We start from the raw sequence: 24,676 nt of genomic DNA, 5'->3' as shown, positions 1-24,676 counted from the left end.
TGTTTTTGAACAGTACTTAAACCAAAACTGTTCTCATTTTAATGAATTGATGAATGAAAATTGATTATTCATTCTCATGCATCACTTCAGACTAGAAAGGTTCTGTTTGTCGGGGGTTTTCTAGTCTCAGTGACGCAGATGTGCCAGCAGGTTCCCTCACGTGACACAGGACGTCATTTTTATTTGTTCTCCTGCAAGCACCTCTGGGCTTTGAGGAAACTCCTTTTCCAGCACATTAGTGTCCGTGTCACTGAAGAGCAGAGGGGAGAGAGAGAGAGAGAGAGAGAGAGAGAGTTTAGATGTGGGTTATTTTCAGCCTGTTACGCAAGGGCTCTAGCTGCTGGGTGTTTTCTCGTACACTCATCACTGATAGAGGCAGGAGACGAGGCAGAGAGGCCAGTGATGAAGCAGGAGATGAGGTGGAATACAAGGCAGGAAGGTCAAATATGAGGCAGGAAGGGAGTCTGGAGATTAGGGCTGGAGATCGATTTCCCAGTTTCGATTCAGTTCAGATTCACAAAGATCATGTCAATTTGATTCCGGTTCTGATTTGATTAGATTCCAATTCATTTTGGTGTATTTCATTTATGATATTGATTTTGCTTACATATTCTTATAGGTGGAATAAAATCTCTCCAATAATGCTTTAAATGTTTCAGACCGGTAACTTATCTTTTTGAACTTTTCTTTAAAAGAACTGGCTTATAGAAGTTATTTGTTTCAGGAATCGGGCTCCACTGGTCATGCTGTATGTTATTGATTCATTAAAAAAGTAGCAGCTCATAAGAGTAATTTCTTCATGAACCGAACTATTCTGGTTGCGCTCTACTGTAAGTGTTTGATTCACTAAAAAAGAACCGGCTCATAAAATAATTCGTTTCTGAGTCATGCTACGCAGGTCGCATTATATGTTATTGATTCAAAAACAGCCAGCTCATAACAGCCATTTGTTCAAGAATCAGAGAATCAGTTTTGATTCACTAAAAAGTCATCTGTTTGTGAATCAGGTTACACTGATGACACTGTATGTTTTTGATTCGCAAAAAAGAACCTACTCGTTATTGTCATTAATTTGAGAATCAAGCTACACATCATACTGTATGTTTTTGATTCGCAAAAAAAAGAACCAGCTCATAAGAGTCAGTTGTTCATGATTCAGACTACACTTATCTCAGTGTATGTTTCTGAATCACTAAAAAGAACAGGCTCATAAGAGTCATTCATTCGAGAATCAAAATACACGTTGTGCTGTATGTTTTTAATAAGCTGAAAACAAACCGGCTCATAAGATTCATTTGTTTATAAATTGAGCTACACATCACACTGTATGTTTTTGAGGCACTAAAAAGAACCGCCTCATAAGAGTCAGTTATTCAAGAATGAGACTACACTGGTAATGTTGTATGTTATTGTTTTATTTGCTAAAAAAGACAAGAGTTATTTATTCAGGAATTCGGGAATGTTTTTGATTCACTAAAAAGAACCAGCTCAAAAGAGTCATTCTTTCATGATTCGAACTACCCTATTCATGCTTTATGTTTTGATTCACTAAAAAGGACCAGTTTACCAGAGTCATTTACACTGTTACCGTTGTATGTTACTGATTCGCTAAAAGGAACCGACTCCGTGTCATTTGTTCAAGAATCAGACTGGTAATGTTTTAAAAGAACAGGCTCATAAGGATCATTCAATCGTGAATTGAGCTGCACTGGTAGTCAAATCAATATTTTTACCCAGCCCTCCTGGAGATGAGAGAGAAGTAGGAGTAGAGGCACTTAGTACTGATGGTGGGTGGAAGCCCGGTCCAGGGGTCGTGCCCTTCCTTAGTCACATCCTCCATCACAATCCCCTTCTGTGCTTGGCACAATTCCTCAGACAGGAGGCATCTCGCTTAATCACGTTCATTCTGTTGACTTATCTCTACCAGATTTATGACTTGTACTTCAATTTATATTTATACGTGATAGTACTTTATATATATTTTTATGAGTCAGAAACAAAATGATTTATGAAATAGAGCTATAAATTAACTGTGCTTCTCTACTGTGTAAAGTAACGCACTGAAATACGCCTCTCTATCTAGTTTTGATATTAATGTATCATATCAGTCAGATACGAACTCAGGGTCTGCATGAGGTTTTATTACATTGCATTTGAAAACCATCTATGCTGAACTAAAGTTAAGCAGCTAAAAGCCTTGGACTGTGTCGTCCTTGATCACAGTGGACGTTTCTGTTAGGGCCATTTTGGGTGTTTTATGGTGAAGGGGAAATAGTGCTGCCTCATTGGCATTCTCCTCATTCCCGGTGTCGAAATTACACACGGACGGTTATTTCTCTCTGAGCGGCTCGATTGGAGCGCGGGATGAAATGGAAGGAAACTTGTGACACTTTATGAGCTTTTAGCGAAAGGCTCACCCACTGACTTCTGCCATTTGAAATCGTTCAAAACAGGAAAATGACATTTATTTACTCAACATTAGACCACACAAACTCTGTAGGAATATCATAATGGTAATATGTGGCAGCCAAGGGCACCGAATGTGAAAGAGACGTTTCAGGAGTGAGCTGAGGGGAATGAGAAAGAGGCCGCAGACAGCTGAGAATTTATGATCTGAGAGGGAGGGTGAACGGTGAGAGAGATGCCCAGCGGACTCACCGAGTGGAAGTAAAAGGGACTGTAATTAAGGAAAGGATGAAAAAGCTCTCCTCTGTGTCTCTTGCGTTCCATCCGTCTCTCTCTCTCTGAGACATGTGCATGTTTTCCTCAAAATCACTTCCTGTCTGCCTCCCACCCTCTTCCTTTTAATCGTAAACAATGTGCCAAGTGTGTCAGGGCTCTTTATCAAAGCCAGGTAGGACTGAAATCCTGCTAGAAAATCCAGTTCAAATGTTTTTTTGGAACATGATAGTTGGTTTAAAGCTGGCCCAAGTTGGTCATTAGCTGCAAAAACAGTTGCCAACTGGTTTATAGGTGGTTCAAGTTGGTCACTGGATTGGTTATTCAATGTATAATATAGATTGATCAGCCATTGACCAACTTCAACCAGCTGTACATTGGTTGAAAGCTGGTCCATGTTCATCAATAGCTGCAAAAAATCAGTTTCCAACTGGTTTGTAAGTGGTTCAATTTGGTTATTGGATGGTCAAGCTGGTTATTCGCTGTATAATATAGATTGATCAGCTAATGACCAACTTGAACCAGATATTAATTTTTGGAACATGATAGTTGGTTTAAAGATGGCCCAAGTTGGTCATTAGCTGCAAAAACAGTTGCCAACTGGTTTATAGGTGGTTCAAGTTGGTCATTGGATTGGTTATTCAATGTATAATATAGATTGATCAGCCAATGACCAAATTCAACCAGCTATACATTGGTTGAATGCTGCAAAAAATCAGTTTCCAACTGATTTAAAGGTAGTTCAAGTTGGTCATTGGATGGTCCAGCTGGTTATTCGCTGTATAATATTGATTGATCAGCTAATGACCATCTTAAACCAGATATAAATTTTTTGAACATGATAGTTGGTTTAAAGATGATCAAAGTTGGTCATTAGCTGCAACAAACCAGTTATCAGCTGGTTTATAGCTGTTGGTCATTTTCTTTTTAATATATATTAACACTTTCCATGCTCCAAAACAGCTTAAGCTGGAGTTTCTCATCCTGCATTTTGGTTCCTTCTCATATTCCCAAACCCAGAGAATCACTCAGCCCCTCCGGACGTCACCACCTACACCTCCGAACATCCCGTTCAGGTTGAGAGGCCACAGGTGTCCACCGTACCCCGGACCACACCCAAATATGGCAACGCCGAACTCATGGAGACCGGAGACGGTGAGGGCACAATAATGTGTGTGAAAGAAAAGAAGTGATGTTTTAGAGACAGTAATGACGTTTTCATTTCAAAAATTACAATGAGCTCTGAAAGATTTACATGAACCATTTTCCTCAATCATTTTGACAACCCATCTAGCATTTCTCTTCCACCCTAGCCTTATTTATTTTGGCAGATGGTTTTATACAGAGCAACTTTCATATAGTCCCTCTGCAGCAACCTGGGGTTAAGGACACAGTGGTGGTAGCTGGTATAAATACTGTAAAAGTATTGTTTATTGTTAGTTCATGATACTTAAAGCATTATTTACACCTACATTTTTTATCAAATGATTTTTGGTAATTGAAAGTAAAGCTGAAATACTATAAAATAAATATTACATGAAAAACTGATTAATATCTAATCCATGTACATATGCTGTGTGTATGTGTATATATATCACACAGTCTGTGATGTCTGCTCTGATTGATCCTCTGTTATGAAGCTGTGATTGAGGGCATTGATCCCACTCTTATATTAATACGCTTTAATGTGATCTCTTGGGGACGCCCCTGAAGGCTGGATTTGACTGCTTCTGTCAGAGGTATAAATCAATTTTTGTAAAATTGATTTGTTAGGGGTAAGATGAAAATTGAGGTGTTTGATACAGAAGTAAACACAACAGTGGGGAGTTGAAACATCTTCATTGTGCACATTCGGCCATCCATCTAATCTGTTTACGGCCAGTCGTTTAAACCCAGACAGCCCTGTGTGTGTGTTTATAGGCTCGTTCAGGCAGATTCAGGACATTTGGTTTATGTATGAGTGATAATATTTGTTTTGTTTTTGTTTGTTTGGTTGAATCCTCTTCATAGGAGTCCCTGTCAGCAGTCGTGTTTCAGCTAAAATCCAGCAACTTGTGAACACACTAAAGCAGCCCAGGCGACCTCCACTTCGAGAGTTTTTTGTTGATGATTTTGAAGAGCTCCTAGAAGGTGAGTATTTGACTCATCATCACAGTTTCAGAGTTATTCTTATAAACAAACACATACACATAATGATGCCTGATTCGCAAAAAAACCATTCTTTTGAATCTATTGTATTGAATCAATCAACCAAATCACCTACAGGAACTCAGCTAACTGAAAACCTTGTAATGAACATCAGTATTTAATTAAATGTCTTGACAGAAACACCAGTGATGAGTGATGATTTAAATGAACCGCTGATTCAAGGATTCCCTGTTCATTGAACCAATTTTGCTAAAATACGGATGATTTTTTGCCTCCTAAATGGCCATGTTTTGCCCCTTCCATCTTGTATCATTCAGTCCAGCAGCCTGACCCCAACCAGCCACGGCCGGAAGGCGCTCAGATGGTCGCTATTCGAGGGGAACCGCTGGGAGTGGTCACTAATTGGCCGCCATCTTTGGAAGCTGCACTGCAACGCTGGGGGACCATCTCGCCCAAAGCGCCCTGCCTGACCACCATGGACACCAACGGCAAACCACTCTACGTCCTTACTTATGGTAATATAACCATATTTAACTACAGCCATACATATAATGACAAATATCTGCATACAAACATACTGGAACAAAATAATAATATAATATTATAATATATTAGAACAGAATAATATAATATGTAATACTTTTATCATACTATAAACTCTCTCATATTTTGGAGTATTAATAAGAGTATTAATAGGGACCACACAGTCCGATACAGTGACCCCAAGTCGTGCTTAATGTATAAATGTATTTTTTTATTATTATTTTTTTTAATCATAAAATATTATTTATTTTATATTAATCAAAGTAGCACTTATTTATTTATTTATAACACTTTACAAGTCAAACCTTTCACAAGAGGAAAGTTATTTAATTTCAAATTATATAAAATATTGTTTAAAATTAAGACAAAAAATATTTGGACACTGAAGTCACGCTTAATGCACGAATGTCTTTCATTTTATTTATCATTATTATTATTTTTTATTATTTTTTTGCGTCAATAAATACAATTTTTTATCAGTGGGAAGAAATATAGCACAAACATTTGACAAAAGGGTAGTTATTCCATTTCAAATTAAAAATTTGTTTAGAAAATCTAGTTAGTTCTGAGAAAAGCATACATTTTTTGGCAAATGCCACTTGTTTTTATATTTTTTATTAATGCATTGGCATTTTTAAGTGTGACAAAAGTGTCCAGATATTTTTGGGGCTACTGAATATACTGATATATAAGAATGTTGATCTTACATTAACAGAAATACCCTTGTCTTCTTTTTTATATCTTATTTATGCTCAGTCATGAGAGGGAGATCATTATAGGGCTTGTTTTGTGTAGTGTGTGTGTGAGGTCTCAGTCTCTCAGCTGATTGTACTCGATGAGGATCCTGCCAACAGCACATCACGGGTGAGAGTGTGAGGAAGGGTTTGCAGTGTGTGTGTCTGCTGTAATGGATTGGTATTTCCTCTTTTCTTTTTTCTGAAAATTGAAAATGATCATCAAGCCACCTGAGCATAATCATTTCTTCATCTTTACAAACACACACACACACACACGTCATCAGGATTCTCAAAACCCTGACCAACAGACAACCTCCACTGCCACTCACACAGGTTGCAGTGTGAGCCAGAAAATTAATGGCAGTGGCTGTTTGTGTGGTGCTTTAACTCCCCCCCCAGAACTCACCGAGGAATATCACCCTCCTCCTCAGCTCGTTAAAAACCTCGCCCAAATCAAAAGAGTAATTAACTTTCCACAGAACGCAGCCGTGGAGCGAGATCACTATCTCATACGCACCGTTTGGCTTTCACTGGGGCTTCATATCCATGAGTTAAATCCTGATAACAGCAGGTCAAAAATTCAGCAGGACAGAGAAGATAAACTGCTGAAACGCCCTGTGTGTGACTCATCCAGATGCTTAAACTTTGAGAAATTTGGCTATTTGGTCTCAGTCCATGTTTGTCCTTCGCTTGCCCTTCAGTGTGTGGAATCTGTTCACTTTTTTCTTTTTCTTTATTTCACAGTTTCTTGAATGTAGAGATTAGTTTTCTTATGCACCATTAAAAAGTACTCCATATGACTCCGAAATCAAGTCTTCTGAAGTCATACGATAGCTTTGTGTGAGGAACAAAAGGGAACTGACTTCATTATTCACTGAAAATCTTCCTCTCTGCCTTTAGTCTCATTTGAACTTCCATATACATGTATTCAAACTGGCAGATATTGTTTGGTTATGAGATGTAACAACCAATAGCGTTTCACATTCACGTCTTCTCTACCGTTCAAAAGTTTAGGACCAGTAGGATTTTTTTTAAAAGAAATTAGTACTTGTATTCAGCAAGGATGCATTAAATTGATCAAAAATTGCATTTATAATGTTACAAATGATTTCTATTTCAAATAAATGCTGTTCTTTTAAACTTTATATTCATCAAAAAATTCATCAAGAAAATCACGGTTTCCACATTTAAAAAAATATTAAGCAGCACAACTGTTTTCAACTTCCATCAAGGAATAAATTACATTTTAAAATATTTAAAAATGGAAAACTGTTATTTTAAATTGTAATAATATTTTACAATATTACTGTTTGTACTGTTTATTGTTTAATTAAAAACAGAATTTTTAGTCTATATTGGCGCTTTTCCACTGCATGGTACTACCCGGCTTGGCACTGCTAGGTACGGCATGGCTCGGCTCGCTTTACTTTCAGTTTGCTTTTCCACTGCAGTTTAGTACCACTTCAAAGTGGGTGTGATTATAGACTGATCGTATTGTTGCGCCGCCTCTATTGCCGTGGATCTGCTCCTCGGCTACGAACGAGTCTGCACCTCGTCTACTGACCATGATACAGCCATTTCTTTTTTCAAGTTCCGTGAGACGGTCGTTTAAAGCAAGTCATTTAGCGAACAAATGATACTGTGGTGGCTGTTACTGACTATATAAATCTAGCAGGTTTGGTGTCTTGTGTTTCAAATCCATTGACGCTGGTTGTGACGATTCTTTCTGACCAATCCTTGACTTGCAGTGTTTACACGTCATATTTAGTATCGGTACGGCACACTTGGAACCTCCACTGAGGTAAGCGAGCCGTACCGTTCCGTACCGAGCCGTCCAATGCAGTGGAAAAGCGCCAAAAATTGAGCCGTACCGAACAGTACCATGCTGTGGAAAAGTGCCATATTTGAATACACTGAGATACAAACGAGGTTTGATAACTTCAAGGCATTTTTGGTGAACTGACCCCATAAAGTACAGTCATTTAGTATGTATTTCCTTCTACACAGGTAAACTTTGGTCTCGGAGCATCAAAGTAGCATACAACATCCTCCACAAACTGGGCACAAAACAAGAACCAATGGTCCGACCAGGAGACCGGGTGAGTGTGACAGAACCTCTTAAAACCAGATCACCTCATTAGAGGAAAGTTGGAAGTTCAATACAAGTTAACCTCTACATTACCACAGAGAATTGTCTTGTTCCTTCATTTTCAAATATATAAATATTGTGTGTACACTAATGCACTCTAAATGAAAGCCTATGAGGCAAGGTTTGAGTGCTAAAATACAATTTTTTTCAAAATGAACCAGTTAAATGTTAAAACTAATTAAATACTTATTTAATATGAAAAGTAACTTTTAAATCTGCCTGTATAAAATTTTTACTGTGTACTGTAAATAGTAGCCTACACTGGTAAAAGGATGATTTAGACAGCTTCACAACTTAATAACTAAAAAAAACGAATTAAAGCACTTTAAGAAAATGACACAAAATTCGAGCTGCTTTGAAACCCTCTGGAATGCCTTGCCCCATAGACTTCCATTATAAGTGAAGTATGTGCAATTTTCTGTTTTAACATACCGAGGGACGAGTCAAAATGATTGCCTGTGGTAATCGTCAACATGCTGCAGATGCTGAACATAGAACATAACTTGTTTTGAACCCAGAACATTCCTTTAATGACAGTGTGTCGTTTCCTGCTGCATGCCTCGGTTTTAAAGCATGTCCCTGTCAGATTAGCATACGCTCGTGTCTGAAGTCTGACACCTTTCCTCTCTTATCACTCCACGAGCAGGTGGCTCTTGTGTTCCCCAACAACGATCCCGCTGCCTTTATGGTCGCCTTTTACGGCTGCCTTCTGGCAGAGGTGGTGCCCGTACCTATCGAAGTGCCACTTACCCGAAAGGTGAGACTCTGAATATACCACCATGAGACTCCATGAATGTCTGTCACGTTTTCAAGCCTACGGGTCTAAATTTTTGACGCCGTAACAAGTTATAGTTCCTACCCACAATCCTCCCCTGCAGATCTTTCTTCTCAGCATGGAATCACACTAGCGAGTGCCAACCTAACAGTCTTTACAGCGCAAAATATTTATATTTATTTATTATACATGCTTAATGGTAACGTGTTACAAAGGCCTTCTGGAAACTTGACCTTGTAAATATTGCAGGCTCTCCAGTCAGCTGTCTATTTTGAGATCCATTATCTTTTCAGAATGTCAGGCTGAATGTATCAGCTCAGACCCCTCGAGGCTGAGGTATTGTCTCAGATACGTATGTCGAATTTTAATGGTTGAAGTAAAGGAGGAGACCAGCTTTGGCAAGAGTCAGCCTGATCTCTCTTCAGTCCAAACATTCCAGGAAAGGACCTGGAAACTGGCAGAACACTCTCTGGCTTCCTCTGCATGCAGTGCACTTCGGAAACCAATAAACTTCTGTCCAGTCCAATAGCAGCTGTGTGTTTTTCTGCATTTTTGGCTTATAGCACAGCAAAAGCCTTACAGAAAAACTACTGTGGGAGAACTATGATGCAATGTCTGATGATAATACCGTTTTCGTTTACATTTATGCAGCTGGCAGATTTACATTTTGACTTACATTGCATTCAAGCTACACATTTCATAAGGAAATCGAACCCATGACCTTGGCATTGCTAGTGCCATGCTTTACTGTTTGAGCTGCAGAAACACCAATGTTATGGGATTAATGATTACCATATTCAAATACCATGGTATTTGCATGGTTATTAAAGGTACTTTGTAGAATATTGTGATAATAACATGGTACATATGCAAAAAAAAAAAACATGATAATAATGTCATAGTACTTTGACTATATTCCATGGTACTTCTGAAATTATACTCCAAAAACAACTGTAATACTATATTAATGGTAGAAAAAACATGGTAGTGCCATGGTACTTCTGGGTTCTTTTTTTTTTAAAGGTACTCTGATGAAAAGTACTAAAGAGTACCATGGTTTTACCATGTTTTTTGACCAATGTAAATACCATAGACCATGGTACATGTGCAAAAATGATAGTATCATGGTACTTTGGTATATACTACAGTACTGAATGGTATTTACATCATACTTCAAAGTACTTCAAATATTACAATGGTACCAGACTTTGATATATACCATGGTTCTGAAAACGTACTCCAAAAATATCCAAAAAGCAATGGTAGTACTATGTTGACATGTCAAATAAACATGGTAGTCCCATGGTACTTTTGTCTGCTTTTTTTGTAAGGTTACTCAAAAAAAGTACTAAAAACTACCATGGTTTTTGAACATGTAGTTCTCAGTAATGTAGTAAACATGCAGTATATGAATTTCAGTATCATGTTATATTTCAAAGTAAGGTATTTTTATGTTTTACTATGTTAAAAAGGCAACATCAGCATTTGTCAGGTGGAGGTGATTTTAAAATTCTACCATCAAAGATAAAAGAGTTATTCAAGTATTACGGGTAAACATCATTTCTCAGTCTTCTGTCTGTAATAAGTAGGCCGTCACCTCCCCTGCAGTGTATTTTGCTGCTGTACTGATGATGGATGTTAGCTGGTCTTAGCCTATTTGTCTGTGTGTGTGTGTGTGTGTGTGTGTGTGTGTGTGTGTATTAGGATGCAGGAAGTCAACAGATCGGCTTTCTCCTGGGCAGTTGTGGGGTTACTGTGGCTCTGACCAGTGACGCTTGCCACAAAGGCCTTCCAAAAGGACCCACTGGGGAAATACCACAGTTCAAAGGTCAGTGCGTTAATACACAACTCCAAAAGTGATGTATAGTGGCATGTAGTCAGACTATAAGTATAAAGTCTAGTCCACTTTACAGCTTAATATGACCAAGAACCACCCAGTGAGACAGGAAGAGACCATCTGATTGACATGTAAACAACCAACCACAGTTCACATTGTTGTAACTTCCCATTCAAATCAGATTAGAGTCTGTGTACATTGATAATAATAAGAAATGTTTCTTGAGCACCAATTTAGCATATTAGAATGATTTCTGAAGTATCATGTGACACTGAAGACTGGAGTAATGATGCTGAAAATTCAGCTTTGCCATCCATCACAGGAATAAATTGCATTTTAAGATATATTAAAATAGTGAGAATCTGTGTGGATCGGCGAGCAAACATCAAGAGCATGATGGGCCGTATCATGCGTGTGATGTTATCTGAGACAGACGTGCTAGCAGTCAGCATTTTTTGCCCTGTCTAGGCCGCAGTAAGATGAGAGAAGGTATAAATAGAAAATGTAGAGGTAATGATTCTGTGATGTTGTAATGATTAAGAAGTCCCGAGAGGATAGTCATTTATTCCGAGACAGAGAAAAGTCGGACTTATTCTCATCTTGACGCACATAGTCATTTAGCCAGTCACCCTAATCACTCACTATCATTCTTTTGAACGATAATCTCCACTAATAATGGTAATGATAGTCATGGTTGACTCATTAAGCTGCATGAATATTAATATATTGGTATGAATATTCATGTGTTCTCTCTGTTTGGTCCCACCCACTCATCAGGATGGCCAAAGCTGCTATGGTTCGTCACAGAATCCAAACACCTGTCCAAGCCACCACGCGATTGGTTCCCTCACATCAAAGATGCAAATAACGACACCGCCTACATAGAGGTGAGCTTGCCCATGGAACTATGTCCATTATGGAAATATCAGTTTATTCAAATCATTTTACCGGCCGTACATGCACAAAAAAAGTGGAAACCGACAGTCTGGGATTGTTTTTCCATATGCTGCACCCCACCAGCCACTTTAATTGTTTTATGATATCTGATTGGTAGATATTCTATGTCTCGAGCCACAGAAATCAATATTTCCTATCAGCATGCCGGGCACAGCTGCCTCCATTAGAGAGTCGCTGGATAATGGATGATAAATGATTAATGTTTGTTTAATTGTGAATCAGGACTCTTGTAGGAGAAGCCGGTTGATGGAGTGGGGCTGGTCTCGTGTTATTGAACCAGTTTTGAGTGAGCTATCTCAGTGTTCCTCACCAGATCCCAGAAATCTGAGAGTCTGTGCAAAGTGGCTGGGTGTCAGATGTCCACGGTGCTGGGCCGATGTTTGCTTTCTGTCTTACTGTATGCCTTTTCAGTACAGTATGAAAAACATGTCCAATAGAAGTCAGTTCCCTACTAAAATTAAAAGAAAAATAAGAAATTATATTTTACTTAAAGAAAACCAAGCCTTTTTAGGACCATTGAGATTTTGGCATAGTGGCATTTATCTTTATGACAACAACAAATTTTCCCCATCAATTCTTATTACTGTAAAGCAAAAAAGGTCATTTTTATTTTTAATTATGTAATATGAAAGTATTATTATTAAAAGTATACAAAATTAAAGTACATTTTCCCCCAATTATCACAAAAAGAAAGAAAAGCTCATTTTTATATACATAAGATGAAAAAAAGTATTATTTTTCAAATGTAAAAAAAAAAATATTATTCAATAAAGCACATTTTTGCCTATTTATCATTACTGGGAACAAAAAAATAATATTTTAAGATAATTTTAATAACATTTTCTCTAATTATTATCAATTACAATCATCAAGCAAATTGTTTGATTATATAATATGAATAAAAGCATTATTAAAAGTAAGTAATTACATAGTATCCCTTCACACATCCCTTTAATTTATGCTTATTTTAATATTAAATTTTAAAAAATAAAATAATTTTCTCCAATTATCATTATAAATTACAATTAGCAAGCAAATTGTTTGATTATATAGTATGAAAAAAATCATATATCCCTTTAATTTATGCTGATTTTAATAATAATAAAAAAAACAATAACATACTGTACTAATATAATTTAATAATGTATTACAGTGATGAGAATCTAATAAGAATAACAAAAACCTCAAAAGTTAAATGTCTACAGGCATTATGGTAATGAGAATTGTGGGAAAGATGTCATGAAATTGTCCTGAAAGTTAAAAAATACAGAATTACTTTGACATTTTCTTCACAGGTTTCACACATTCATCCTTACAGTAGTGCGTTAACGGCCATGCAAACTGTGTTTGTAAAAGGATTTGATGCGTTAATATTTGTTAATGATTTCCCTGTATGACTGTTTATTGATTTACAGTATAAGACCTGTAAAGATGGGAGTGTTTTGGGTGTGACGGTGACACGGATCGCACTTCTTACACACTGCCAGGCCCTAACGCAGTCTTGTGGATACACAGAGGGTGAGTCCAAAGAGAACAAACGCACACCGCATTATACCTCTAGTTCAGTCCCCTGTCCTTCTCGGACAATAATATATTACATCTGTCTTCTCTCTTTGTCTTTTAGCTGAAATCATAGTGAATGTATTGGATTTTAAAAAGGATGTGGGTTTGTGGCACGGAATCCTAACTGTAAGTCATGCTTCTGAAAAAAATAATGTAAACAACAGATCATATGTTCCACATTCAGGGTGGTAATATGTCACTTCCTGTTTCCCCAGAGTGTCATGAACATGATGCATGTAATTAGCATCCCATACTCCCTGATGAAAGTCAACCCTCTGTCCTGGATCCAGAAAGTGTGTCAATATAAAGGTCTGTCAGCCAGTTTTTTTTGCACTAAATCCAAATTTCCAACAAAACTATTTCCACCTGGTCAGATATGAATAAACCATAGTAAATTATGTAGTAGATTTCTTCCACACTAAAACTGTTTTAGTACGACTAAACGACACAAAAGCATATTGTATTTGTAAGCAGTTTTTATCACCAAAAGTGTTTAGTCCAAGTCCTATATAAATAAACTAAATCAAATTTAAATGGTGTTGTCATTAAGAAAATCAACCTAGCTTCCGAATAAAAAAAGTAACAAATATTTAAAAATTTATAACAAAATATTGTTACACAAATTGTGTGAACATAATTTTTGGCCAGGCTGGCTTGAACTTTTTGTTTTTCTATGCTTTTTTTTTTTTTTTTTTTGTATAGTAAAATAAAACCTGTAGCTGAGTTTGCCTTTTTTTTATTGCCAAATAATTTTGTCAGGTAAATACCTTAACCAGGTTTAGTGTTTTGTTCTTCCCTTATATGTAAAATATTTAAAAATATGAAATATTTTCCTCATATTTTAATGGTTTAATCGAACTTGTAGGGTCATTAAAAACAAATATCCCTTCCTGGCATTACTTTTGACCACAATAAAATATTTTCGACTTTATGTGAAGGAATTTATGTGTATGCATTGTTTTGTTTTAAAATATCTTTTTTTTGGTGCTAAAAATTTAGACTTGATATGAATACACCTCATTGTTAATCTTTAATCTTGTCATTTTTCATGAAACATGAACAGGACAAAATTCTGAATAAATCTTTTGTAAAAATCTTCATTGGGACCATTTAAAAGTTTGCTCAGAAATTTGTTCTGCTCATGTTTCATGAATTAGTCATATGGAAGTGACAATGCTCTTTGATGCAGTTTTGTATGTGTCCAAGATGGCCATTGTTGTGATTTTTATAGTAAATTTGTGTGTTTGTGTATAGGTAAAGTGGCTTGTGTCAAGTCCAGGGATATGCACTGGGCTCTAGTCGCTCACCGAGATCAGAGAGACATCAACCTGAGCTCCCTGCGCATGCTGGTGGTTGCCGACGGATCCAACCCATGTGAGCTTTCTCTCTTTGTTTCCTCTCTCCTTTTAACAACTCTTCCTTTCCCTTCCACCTTCAACCTTCCTCTTACACCTGTTTGTTTCTTGAAATACTCCTCTGACTGGAAACAAGCTGAGGTTTAAGCAGCTGTTTACACACCGAGGAACCTGAAAAAAAGCTAAAAGCATCATTCATAAGTGTGTAATATAAATGTATACACTCCTATATGCCCTCTGGGATTATAACTCACAGAAGAGATGAGTCAGGCTAGATGATGCCCAGAAGCCATTTTCCTTGCATATACAGATACATAATACAAATGGATGGACGCACCGAAGGACAAAACGTTCCTTCTGCTGCCTGTTTCATCCTAATGCCAATGTAAATGCCAGTAAGATACAGTCAATGTGTTTCTGATGGAATGTTCAAGAAGTAAAACGGTTTTAAAGGGTCGTATGAGGCTTTTTCCTGGTCTTTTGAGATGAATAGATAGATGTACTGTGTAGACATAGCTGAACATTTATAACATAGGGATCCCTTTCCAGTTTTTATTTTCATTTCGGTAACTTGCAGAGATGGAGATATAAGCTTTGTCTGTCATGTGAAGGTTTTAGATTCGGTCTCTGACTTCCTTATTGTGTGGTCTCAAATGCTTCACTCTCCACTCAGGTATAAAAGCTGCTATCGGCAAGATTTGAATGATGAACTTGCACCGTTTTGATGGTGATAACATTTCAAGAATCAGATATGCAAGTAAAAACAGTTGTAATTTCCAAACAGTGTGAACGTAGCCATTGAAAAGCAGTGCATACGTAAATTGGTCGGAACAACTTGAAATATTATCGTAAATTGACTTCATTAACTTCTATGGGCTGCACAACAAAGGAAATGTAATTGACTTTGTTTTCTGCAGGAAAATGATCTCTAGTGATGTGTCTATGTTTTTAATGATTATATTGCTGGTGAAGGGTGAGAAACCTGATGAGCCGAACAATTTTTTGTCAAAGAGCCACAAGTTCCCGACCACTTCTATAGATGGACACAATTTTTACATTTTTTTTTTAGAAGAAAAAAATAGAAAATATATTTAACTTAAAGAAAATAAAGCCTATTTTTGGACTAATAATATTTTAATTATCAGTAACTATTATACTGAAACATCTCATTACTGCAACATATAATATAATTATATATTATTTAAAGGTGCAATATGTAATATTTTTACAGTAAAATATCCAAAAACCACTAGGCCAGTGTTATATATTTTGTTCACTTTATTACTTACAATATCCCGAATGTTTGTAAATCGTGAGAAAATTGCAATTTTAACCAAGGCTCCGGGACGTGTGAGGAGTCGCCTGTCAATTGTCATACCCGCGTTAACCCTCAGTCTGCCTCGGTTTCCGGTTTTATTTTGTAGAAACCATGGAAACACCAAAGACGCTTTAATATATTACACTTTTTAATAGACAAGGGAACAACTGTTTTGATATATATTTATAGACAGAAAAATAATTGTTGTTATATAGCTCAACACGTTTAGTCTTATTGTTTAAATCTAATTTTCTTGATTTTTTGCGAGTACCATGCTTTACCGCGCCTCAGAGAAAAACACTATTTTGTCAAGTAGCTAACATAGCATAATCAGATGCATCTTTATTTTTAGTAACAGTAATACAGAATTTTCTCCATCATACAATACGTTTTAAAATGAATTTTTCAACACAAGCCATCCAGCATTTAATATGATCGATCTAGCTTACTGCAGTATCTCAAACAAGTGTCTCACGGAAGCCACAGAGCGAACGCAAAGAGTAACGTTATAACATCATTTTCAACACTCTCAAATGTATCTAATATGATAAACACAGCTGCGTTACCTCATACTCATGACCGGAAAAGCGGAAGCGGCGCCGGCGACTGTGGTATAATAAAAGTTCCGCTGCTCATGAGGCGTGTGTTGTGCAATCGCTCCAGCGGCCTCGTTCAGCTCCCACAACACTCAGTCCTGCTCTGCTTCATACTACAATAATGTTAATAATCGCATCCATGAACATGATTTCTTCCCGAGTCCTATCCCTATTCTTTTGCACCGTCCGTTGAGGTGAAGACCACATGTCCCAAGATTCCGCGCTCAAACTTGGCGTCATCAAGCTACGCCTTTGTTTTGAATAGGCCTCTAGCGACCTCTAGTGGACAAATTTTTACATATTGCACCTTTAAATTTATTAAATAATTGAATTAAAGTGTATATAAATCATAGTTGTATTTGTTTAACCTAATTTGTACCTAATTTAAAAATTACATTTTTTACATTACTGTAATGAGAAATTAGATTTTTAATTTCTTAAATTTATTTTATTGTATTGAAATAATGATAGTTTTAGAAAAAATTGTGCTTAATTGTAATGAAATTAATGCCATAATGCAACACATTTAATGGTCATAAAAAATAGGCTTGATTTTCTTTATGCAAAATATAATTTCCATTTATTTCTTGTTTTAACATGAAGTATGACATTAGAACATGAACACTCAGATTTATATATTCAAATGTATTCTGTAATTTCACCCAGTGGGTAGACAAAATGTAAACAATCATAATAGAAGTTATTTACATATAGAAATCTTAAAGGTACAGTAGCAAAATCAGTATGTTTAATTCTAAGGCTGGTCATGAAAAATTGTATTTGTTGCAAGAAAGCTTAAATTAGCGTAAGTGGTCTTCAGGAGGAAATACTTTACGATATGGCCCCTTTAAACTGGGTGTTTTTTAGTGAACTGTCCCTTTAAGAGCTCTGTTCCTATTGTACCCTACAATGTTAGGATACTTCTAAAGGTGAGAACTGTTTAAATGTTAAATAAAATAGACGTCACGTTTATTCTCTCTTTCTCTGCAGGGTCCATCTCATCATGTGACGCGTTCCTCAATGTCTTCCAGAGTAAAGGTTTACGGCCAGAGGTCATCTGTCCATGTGCCAGCTCAGCTGAAGCCCTCACCGTGGCCATCAGGAGGTGGGAGGAGTGCTGACACATTGACCACTCACTCACCCTGTAACTTCAGCTTGTATCCAAACTTCCATCCAGAACATTTAGATCTTTCTGTCCCTTTTACGAGTTTGGTATTCCAAAAAATTCAGGAAAATGATGGAAATATGGACACAAACAATTTTTCTGTTGGTTAGACAGACAGATTGAAGTTAATGGTTCATCCAGAGAGCTTTACCAAAGTCTGTGTGTGTCTTCAATGCAATTTTCCAAAACCTTTTACAAGAAAATAATGTTTTTTTAGGCTGCCTCCATAATTACAGCCCTGAATAGTCCTGACATCTTTGCTTTGTGACCGAATCAAACTTGTGACAGAACGCAGAGCATATGGTTTTCATTCCACAGGATTAACTCCATCACTGGACGTTTTTACAGACCTTCTCTTTCTCAAGACAAATTTGAGGATGAGAATAGCTTGTATGAATTTGAACAAAAAGTAAAATGAATTGAAAGCTAATAAAAGAGCCTGGTGTCATAGAAGAAAACATCACTGTCTAGTGAAGTCAGAGGAAAAAGTTGTTTGAAAGGCGACCAACAAAACATAATTCCACTGTTTCTGTCATCAAAGAAGTTACGTCATTTTAAATTCGTGGATTTACCGAGCAAACTAATAGTAACCTCATTTTTCACCTTTCACCCTCATTCGGTTTGGCCCATGTGGTTCGCAGAATATTTCTCACTCTGGTAATAATTTCCTTCCTCATTATATTTCAATTTTATTTCAGAGCTCTAGATGATTGGGCCAACATTTCTGCATTTTTACTCTGTTCCAAAACTTAGACAGCATTTTAAAGAGTCAGACAGTATGCACACACCCAACATGACGGCTGTTAGAAAAAAAAGTCACCTTCTAAAATACCTCATTTTGACCGAATGTCCTTCACAGATGCAATCCCTGTATGCATTGCAACAAACTTTGTGGAAAAAGATGCTGTACAGGAAATGTTGATGATAAATATACTTGTATTATATTCGAAACTACTAAATATACAAAACAGAATGGTGAGTCAAATGCTGTTGGAACCAAGTTCCACATCAGTTTATTGTAAGGTTCCTTGGTAGGCAGCATCCTATGTAGTGTGCAGACAGCAAGGCAGCACACTAGTTTTAGAACAGAGCTATTATTTCCAGCATACTGCATCGGCACACCCAGTTTTATGTATTTTGGTCAAATAAAGCCTGCTGTACCTTGCCAAACATATCTGTTAGCTCAGACGGGTGTCTTTTAGAGGACATTATGTGTGGGTGGGGCTTAGAGCTGTCCAATAAAACTAGTTGGACCAATCAGCTTCCTCTTCAGGTTTACATTGCATTAGCATCACTGAGAAGCTTGATTCACAACCGTGATTCCATATGATCTTTATTTCTCATTTTAGGCCCACAGATGACAGTAACCAGCCGCCAGGTCGAGGAGTGCTGTCTATGCAGGGTCTGAGTTACGGTGTCATCAGAGTGGACTCCGAGGAGCGTCTGTCCGTACTCACCGTACAGGATGTGGGCACTGTGATGCCAGGAGGTACACATATGTACATGCTCGAATGGTTCTGAGAAAGTCTAAAATGTGCCTTTGTAAATATTGTTGTACGTTAAAGACGAGCCATTAAAGAAGGGCGTTTTGTAATGTGTACGCCTCTGTCTGTGTGCTGTATTTACTGCTGCATAAAATGTGTGTAATGTGTTTATTGATGTTGTGTATGTGCAGCTCTGATGTGTGTGGTCAAACCAGAGGGAGTTCCTCAGCTGTGCCGAACAGATGAGATCGGAGAGCTGTGTGTGTGTTCCATCGCCACGGGAATGTCATATTATGGGCTCTCGGGCATGACAAAAAACACCTTTGAGGTTTGTGTCCTATCAGAGTGAGATCGATTTGGCTGTAGATTCTCCTTCCCACAATCCCTAGATCTCTGCTCGAACTGATGCTAAAGTGCTCTGATCAAAGTCTTTTCTTTGGCTTGTTTGTTAAATTGCTCTGAAATAATGAATAGGGCATTTTCACACAAAGGGCCAGATTTACTAAACAGGGCAAATTTGTGTGAGAGTGCAATTCCAAAAAAACGCAGATGGGAGTGGAAAGTTCTGCGTGTGATCTACTGACAATGACCACATCCACAATGACCAACACAACCTAGCAAGAGCAACGCAAATTAGCGTCTGGTTTAAGACTCGCAAGCTGTTAGTAAATCTGGCCCAAAGTCTGATATCTGAAGCTTGATTTCACCTCATAGAGTACAGAAATAAAACAAGTGATTGTGATATAAATTATAAGAAATGAAATCACAAATGTGAAAAATAATATCACGCTATGAGATATAAATTTGCAATTACAAGAAACAGTCACAAATGTGAGAAAAAAGTCACACTTGTAAGATAAAAAGCCCCAATTGTGAGATATAATGTTGCATTTGTGAGATATAAAATCGCAATCAGAAAGTTGCAACTGTGAGATATAGCTGCGATTATAAAATATAAATTCACAATTGTGAGATACATATAATTACAGTATAATATAGTAAGATACACTATAAAGTTGCAAGAAAAATTTATTTCTCAAAATTGCAACTATTTTCTAAATTGTGTGACCAAATGACAAAAGTATAAAAATATTCACTATCCAACTATGTAGGTGGCTATTTTCTCCAAAAAAAAAAAAAAAAAAGGTTCAGACACCCAACTGAATTGTTTGGTAGCCAAATAATTAAACTTCACCCTAGCCTCCAAATAAAATAATGCCAGATCATTTAAATGCAACATTTTGGATTCGGCCAGTGATGTATGGTAAATCTTGGATATTTTTATCTAATCTTAGATTTCTGTTATTTACAAAGTGAAAATCTGTTGCATGAGCTACGTGAAGTCTATGAGTTTAAATCTAAATGTAAAGATTCAATTTTCAGTAATCGTTTCACTGTATTGTTAAATGGGAGAGGAGTGACTCTGTACAGCTCCTGCCAAAAATTGTTATATTTTATCCCACTCCCGCCCGAAAGTTTCACATTTTGTCTTGTTCCCGCCTGCAAAAACCCGTAGGAAGAAGTCTATGTGGATTTTTCAGTCCCGGTCTGGTTAGATTCTGTCTCGTTCTCGTATTTTTTCCAATTTCCACACACACACGTCACTTCAGATCTCCAGTGACAGACTTCTTCATGCTGTTATTATTGTATAATTATATTATGTGGCAGCCCACGAGTCATTTCTTTCTCCCGCTTTCCGCGCACGTATCAGTATCTTCCCTCCCGCATCCGCACTCAGCAATTCAAAACTTGTCCCACGCCACACTCTTTTGCGTCAGATCCCGTGGCCGTGCAGACCTCTACTCCATAGCCAAGATTATAAAGTGAACTTCCACATTTTTATAAAGTATTACATTTACAAATATATAGTTTGATCTACATTTTTGTCTTTTGTTTTGTTGGCTGTCAGGTTTTTCCCATGAGCAGCTCTGGGGCTCCTATCAGCGAGTACCCCTTCACTCGTACAGGGCTGCTGGGCTTCATAGGCCCGGGTGGGTTGGTGTTCGTCTCTGGAAAGATGGACGGTCTGATGGTGGTGAGTGGACGGAGACACAACGCTGATGATATTGTCGCCACCGCGCTAGCGGTGGAGCCCATGAAGTTTGTCTACAGGGGCAGGTGAGAATACATTAAAAACAAACAAGCATAGCACATTCTTCTTCGTCATCAAAGACCGGGTGGTATATATAGAGCATGAGTTTGTTTGCTTTGGACATGCTGAGTGCAAATTAAATGGATTTAACACCTGCTGGGGTGGCAAGAGCAAGAGTGTGTGCTCTGTGTGTTGTGCTAGTGTTGTTCTGTTTCAGTTGCCTTTGTGAAAGTACCTCAGGTTTTATTCATCAGTTTTCTTAAAGCTTTACGCAATGTGGTATTATACTAATAATATAATATTAGTGCTGCAGGGTTATTATCGTTAACTAAAACTAAAGCCGTAAAAATACATTTTCATTACTTAAAATATAAAAAACATTAACTGAACTAAAATAAAATATAAAATATTTGTTTAGTTCAAGTTGAAGTACTAAAATAAGTGAGGAATAATTGACGACGAGCCGTTGAATTATTAGAAAATAATGCACACCCGAGGTAGTAATGCGGCCACAATGCGAAGCTTCGGGAGTGCATTATTTTATAATAATTCAACAGACCGGAGACAATTATTCCGCTTATACTACGGTTACCACACCTCAAGACATTGTTCAGAGAAAAAGAGTATGTGTTTTCCATAATTTTGTGGCAAAAACATGGCAATAATTTGTTGTTTTTATCCTATCATTTACTATATTTATTTGCTTGGTCATTGTCGTTGTGGGTTTTGGTTCTTTTGCTGTTGTAGGCTGTAAGGATCTTTGAAATAACTGAAATCATTTGGCAAAGTGATATGTAAGCAATAAGGTACAAGACATATTGTAAGCAATAAGTCACAGCGGAAGAGGTGTCGTTTTGCGTCGTGCCTAACAACGCCCTTCAGCCGTGACTTATTCACGATACAGCTCTAGCCTTGAGTATCTTATTGCTTTTATAAAACGGTTACCATACAATACAGATATTAAAGCCAAAAATATGTGTCAATGCAATTTTCATGAACTTAACTTTCACTAAAAGCCTTCCTTCCGCCGGAAAAAATAGTCCCTGACCGTGAACAGCAACAGAAGTTACATTTTCACTGTCTTTATAAGTGTGTAAGTCAGTAGCGAAGACTTTTATATTGAAAAGACTGAATTGTTGTGAACACGGAACAAGACGCAACTGACAAATGCTTTGACTAGCGCTGTCAGTCACGGGAAAACCGTTAAACTGTTAAAAACTGTTAAAAACTGTTAAAAGGACAAGATAAAACATCGGACATTTAAACAGATTTTTTATTATGAACATAGGACTGACTTGAAAGAAAAGGCTAAATCTGAATGCAGGTAATAAACTCGCTCACTCGATCTCTTTCTCACAATACTCTTCTACATAATACAGTAAGCTTCAATGAACAATATCAACTGAGAACAAACAGTTTACGTTGCTAAGAGTGGTTGCTAAGGGTGTTGTGTAGTGATACACAGAACCGTTGGGTGAAGCGGTCATAGCTGTGTTTTATCATGAATAAAACACGGCTATTGACCAATCAGAATCAAGGACAGGAACTAACAGTTTTTTAAGGAATTATAATGTGGTCAAGACATGCCTGGAACTACTTTAGCCATGCGTTTCCCTGAAAATAATTGCACACCTTAGAACGTTCGTAAACCAATCAGATTCAAGCATTCAACAGTCCCATAGTATAACTAAAACTAAATAAACTAATACTTAATAAAAATTATATTGACATATTTGAAAAAATAATAAAAATGACAAAACACCAAAATTACTAAAACTTTAACTAAAATTAAAATAAAACAGAAAATCAAATGCAATTAAAAAACGTAATCTTTTGCAACACATCAAAAAATCCTTTTGCGACACATTTTTGTAGTAAAAAAAAAAAACATTTTTGATTAAATACTGCTGTTTATCACTTCAATTATGATTTGTGATTTGAATTCATTCTAATTCATTGTTGTAAATTATTATTATTAATCATTAATTAACTATTATTATTTTCATTATTAATCATTATAAAATAATTAATAATTGTAATTATTAAGTATTACAATTATTATATATATATTTTTTTTAAATATTTGTTTTAATAATGTTCAATTAAATTAGACTCTGGCCACTAGTTCCTGGTTCGAGATGTTTTAGGGGTCGGTCTGATATCTCCTTTCTGTATCTCCATCTTCAGGATAGCAGTATTTTCTGTGACGGTCCTGCATGATGAGAGAATTGTGGTCGTAGCCGAGCAGCGGCCGGACTCCACAGAAGAGGACAGCTTCCAGTGGATGAGCCGTGTACTGCAGGTATTTGTCCTTTTTATACCCACCCTTGCCGATCGATTCGGGCAGCGACAACTTGCTATTCCCGTCCAGTCTGACGGGAGTCACCTTAATCGCTGCGTAACCCCAGTCACCATCCAAACTGAATTAGAGATCACGCTATTGCTGACCTGTGTACTTTCTGTCAGCACTTTATGAGTCCTTACCGGCATGTAAAAATAACAAGATGCATTCAGGCACAGAGGTTGGCCTTCATTTCCACCCACCCAGACGGTTCCATTCCACTCTTTTGTTGTAGGTCATTAATCTTGCAAATATGGTATTTTTTCCTTCCACTTCCTGAATTCCTGTTTGGTAATTTGGTTCTCCCCGAGGCATCGATAAAGGTCAGCGGCTGCATCAGATCTCAGCTGGCAGCCTCTTCTCGGCTTCTTACGAACTCTATTTTTAAACCTCACCTGACAATCGAATACGTCTCTTTCTGCAGGCGATAGACAGCATCCACAACGTGGGGGTGTTTTGTTTGGCTTTGGTGCCTGCTAACACTCTTCCCAAGACTCCGCTGGGAGGGATCCACCTGTCGGAGACCAAGCAGCTGTTTTTGGAAGGCTCCCTGCATCCCTGTAACGTCCTAATGTGCCCTCACACCTGCGTCACTAACCTGCCCAAACCCAGACAGAAACAGCCAGGTCTGTCTGCGGCAAGGTCACCTCAGATGTCATACGAAATTAGAAGTGCCAGAAATGCTGTGTGTGTTGTCGCCTGCTTGTTTGTGATGTACTTCCTCTGCTCGGTCCTGTAGAGATTGGACCCGCCTCTGTGATGGTGGGAAACCTGGTCTCAGGGAAGAGGATCGCTCAGGCCAGCGGTAGAGATCTGGGCCAGATTGAAGACAATGATCAGGCAAGAAAGGTGTGTGTGTGGTACCATGGGGCCTCGATTTTCATCTGTCACTCCATTCATTCTCCCTCCCCTCTCATTCATTCCCCACCTCCAGCAA

The 24,676-nt window shown here is 37.4% G+C and overlaps 1 protein-coding gene across 1 annotated transcript in view; it reads left to right on the top strand.

Moving 5' to 3' along the window:
• The window catches only part of dip2ca (disco-interacting protein 2 homolog Ca), a 117,094-nt gene that overhangs the window by 69,947 nt on the left and 22,471 nt on the right, over positions 1-24,676 (top strand). The window contains 18 exon segments of the mRNA XM_051881541.1: positions 3,700-3,834; positions 4,690-4,809; positions 5,145-5,342; positions 8,115-8,206; positions 8,903-9,013; positions 10,736-10,859; positions 11,646-11,755; positions 13,241-13,343; positions 13,450-13,514; positions 13,604-13,697; positions 14,643-14,762; positions 17,648-17,762; positions 19,172-19,311; positions 19,498-19,634; positions 21,216-21,424; positions 23,586-23,700; positions 24,164-24,365; positions 24,479-24,588. Of these exon segments, the coding sequence (XP_051737501.1) occupies positions 3,700-3,834; positions 4,690-4,809; positions 5,145-5,342; positions 8,115-8,206; positions 8,903-9,013; positions 10,736-10,859; positions 11,646-11,755; positions 13,241-13,343; positions 13,450-13,514; positions 13,604-13,697; positions 14,643-14,762; positions 17,648-17,762; positions 19,172-19,311; positions 19,498-19,634; positions 21,216-21,424; positions 23,586-23,700; positions 24,164-24,365; positions 24,479-24,588 (2,300 nt within the window).

Source organism: Ctenopharyngodon idella, chromosome 23 (assembly GCF_019924925.1).
Source record: "Ctenopharyngodon idella isolate HZGC_01 chromosome 23, HZGC01, whole genome shotgun sequence".
Classification (NCBI taxonomy): domain Eukaryota; kingdom Metazoa; phylum Chordata; class Actinopteri; order Cypriniformes; family Xenocyprididae; genus Ctenopharyngodon; species Ctenopharyngodon idella.
This window is presented reverse-complemented; position numbering and strand designations above follow the sequence as displayed.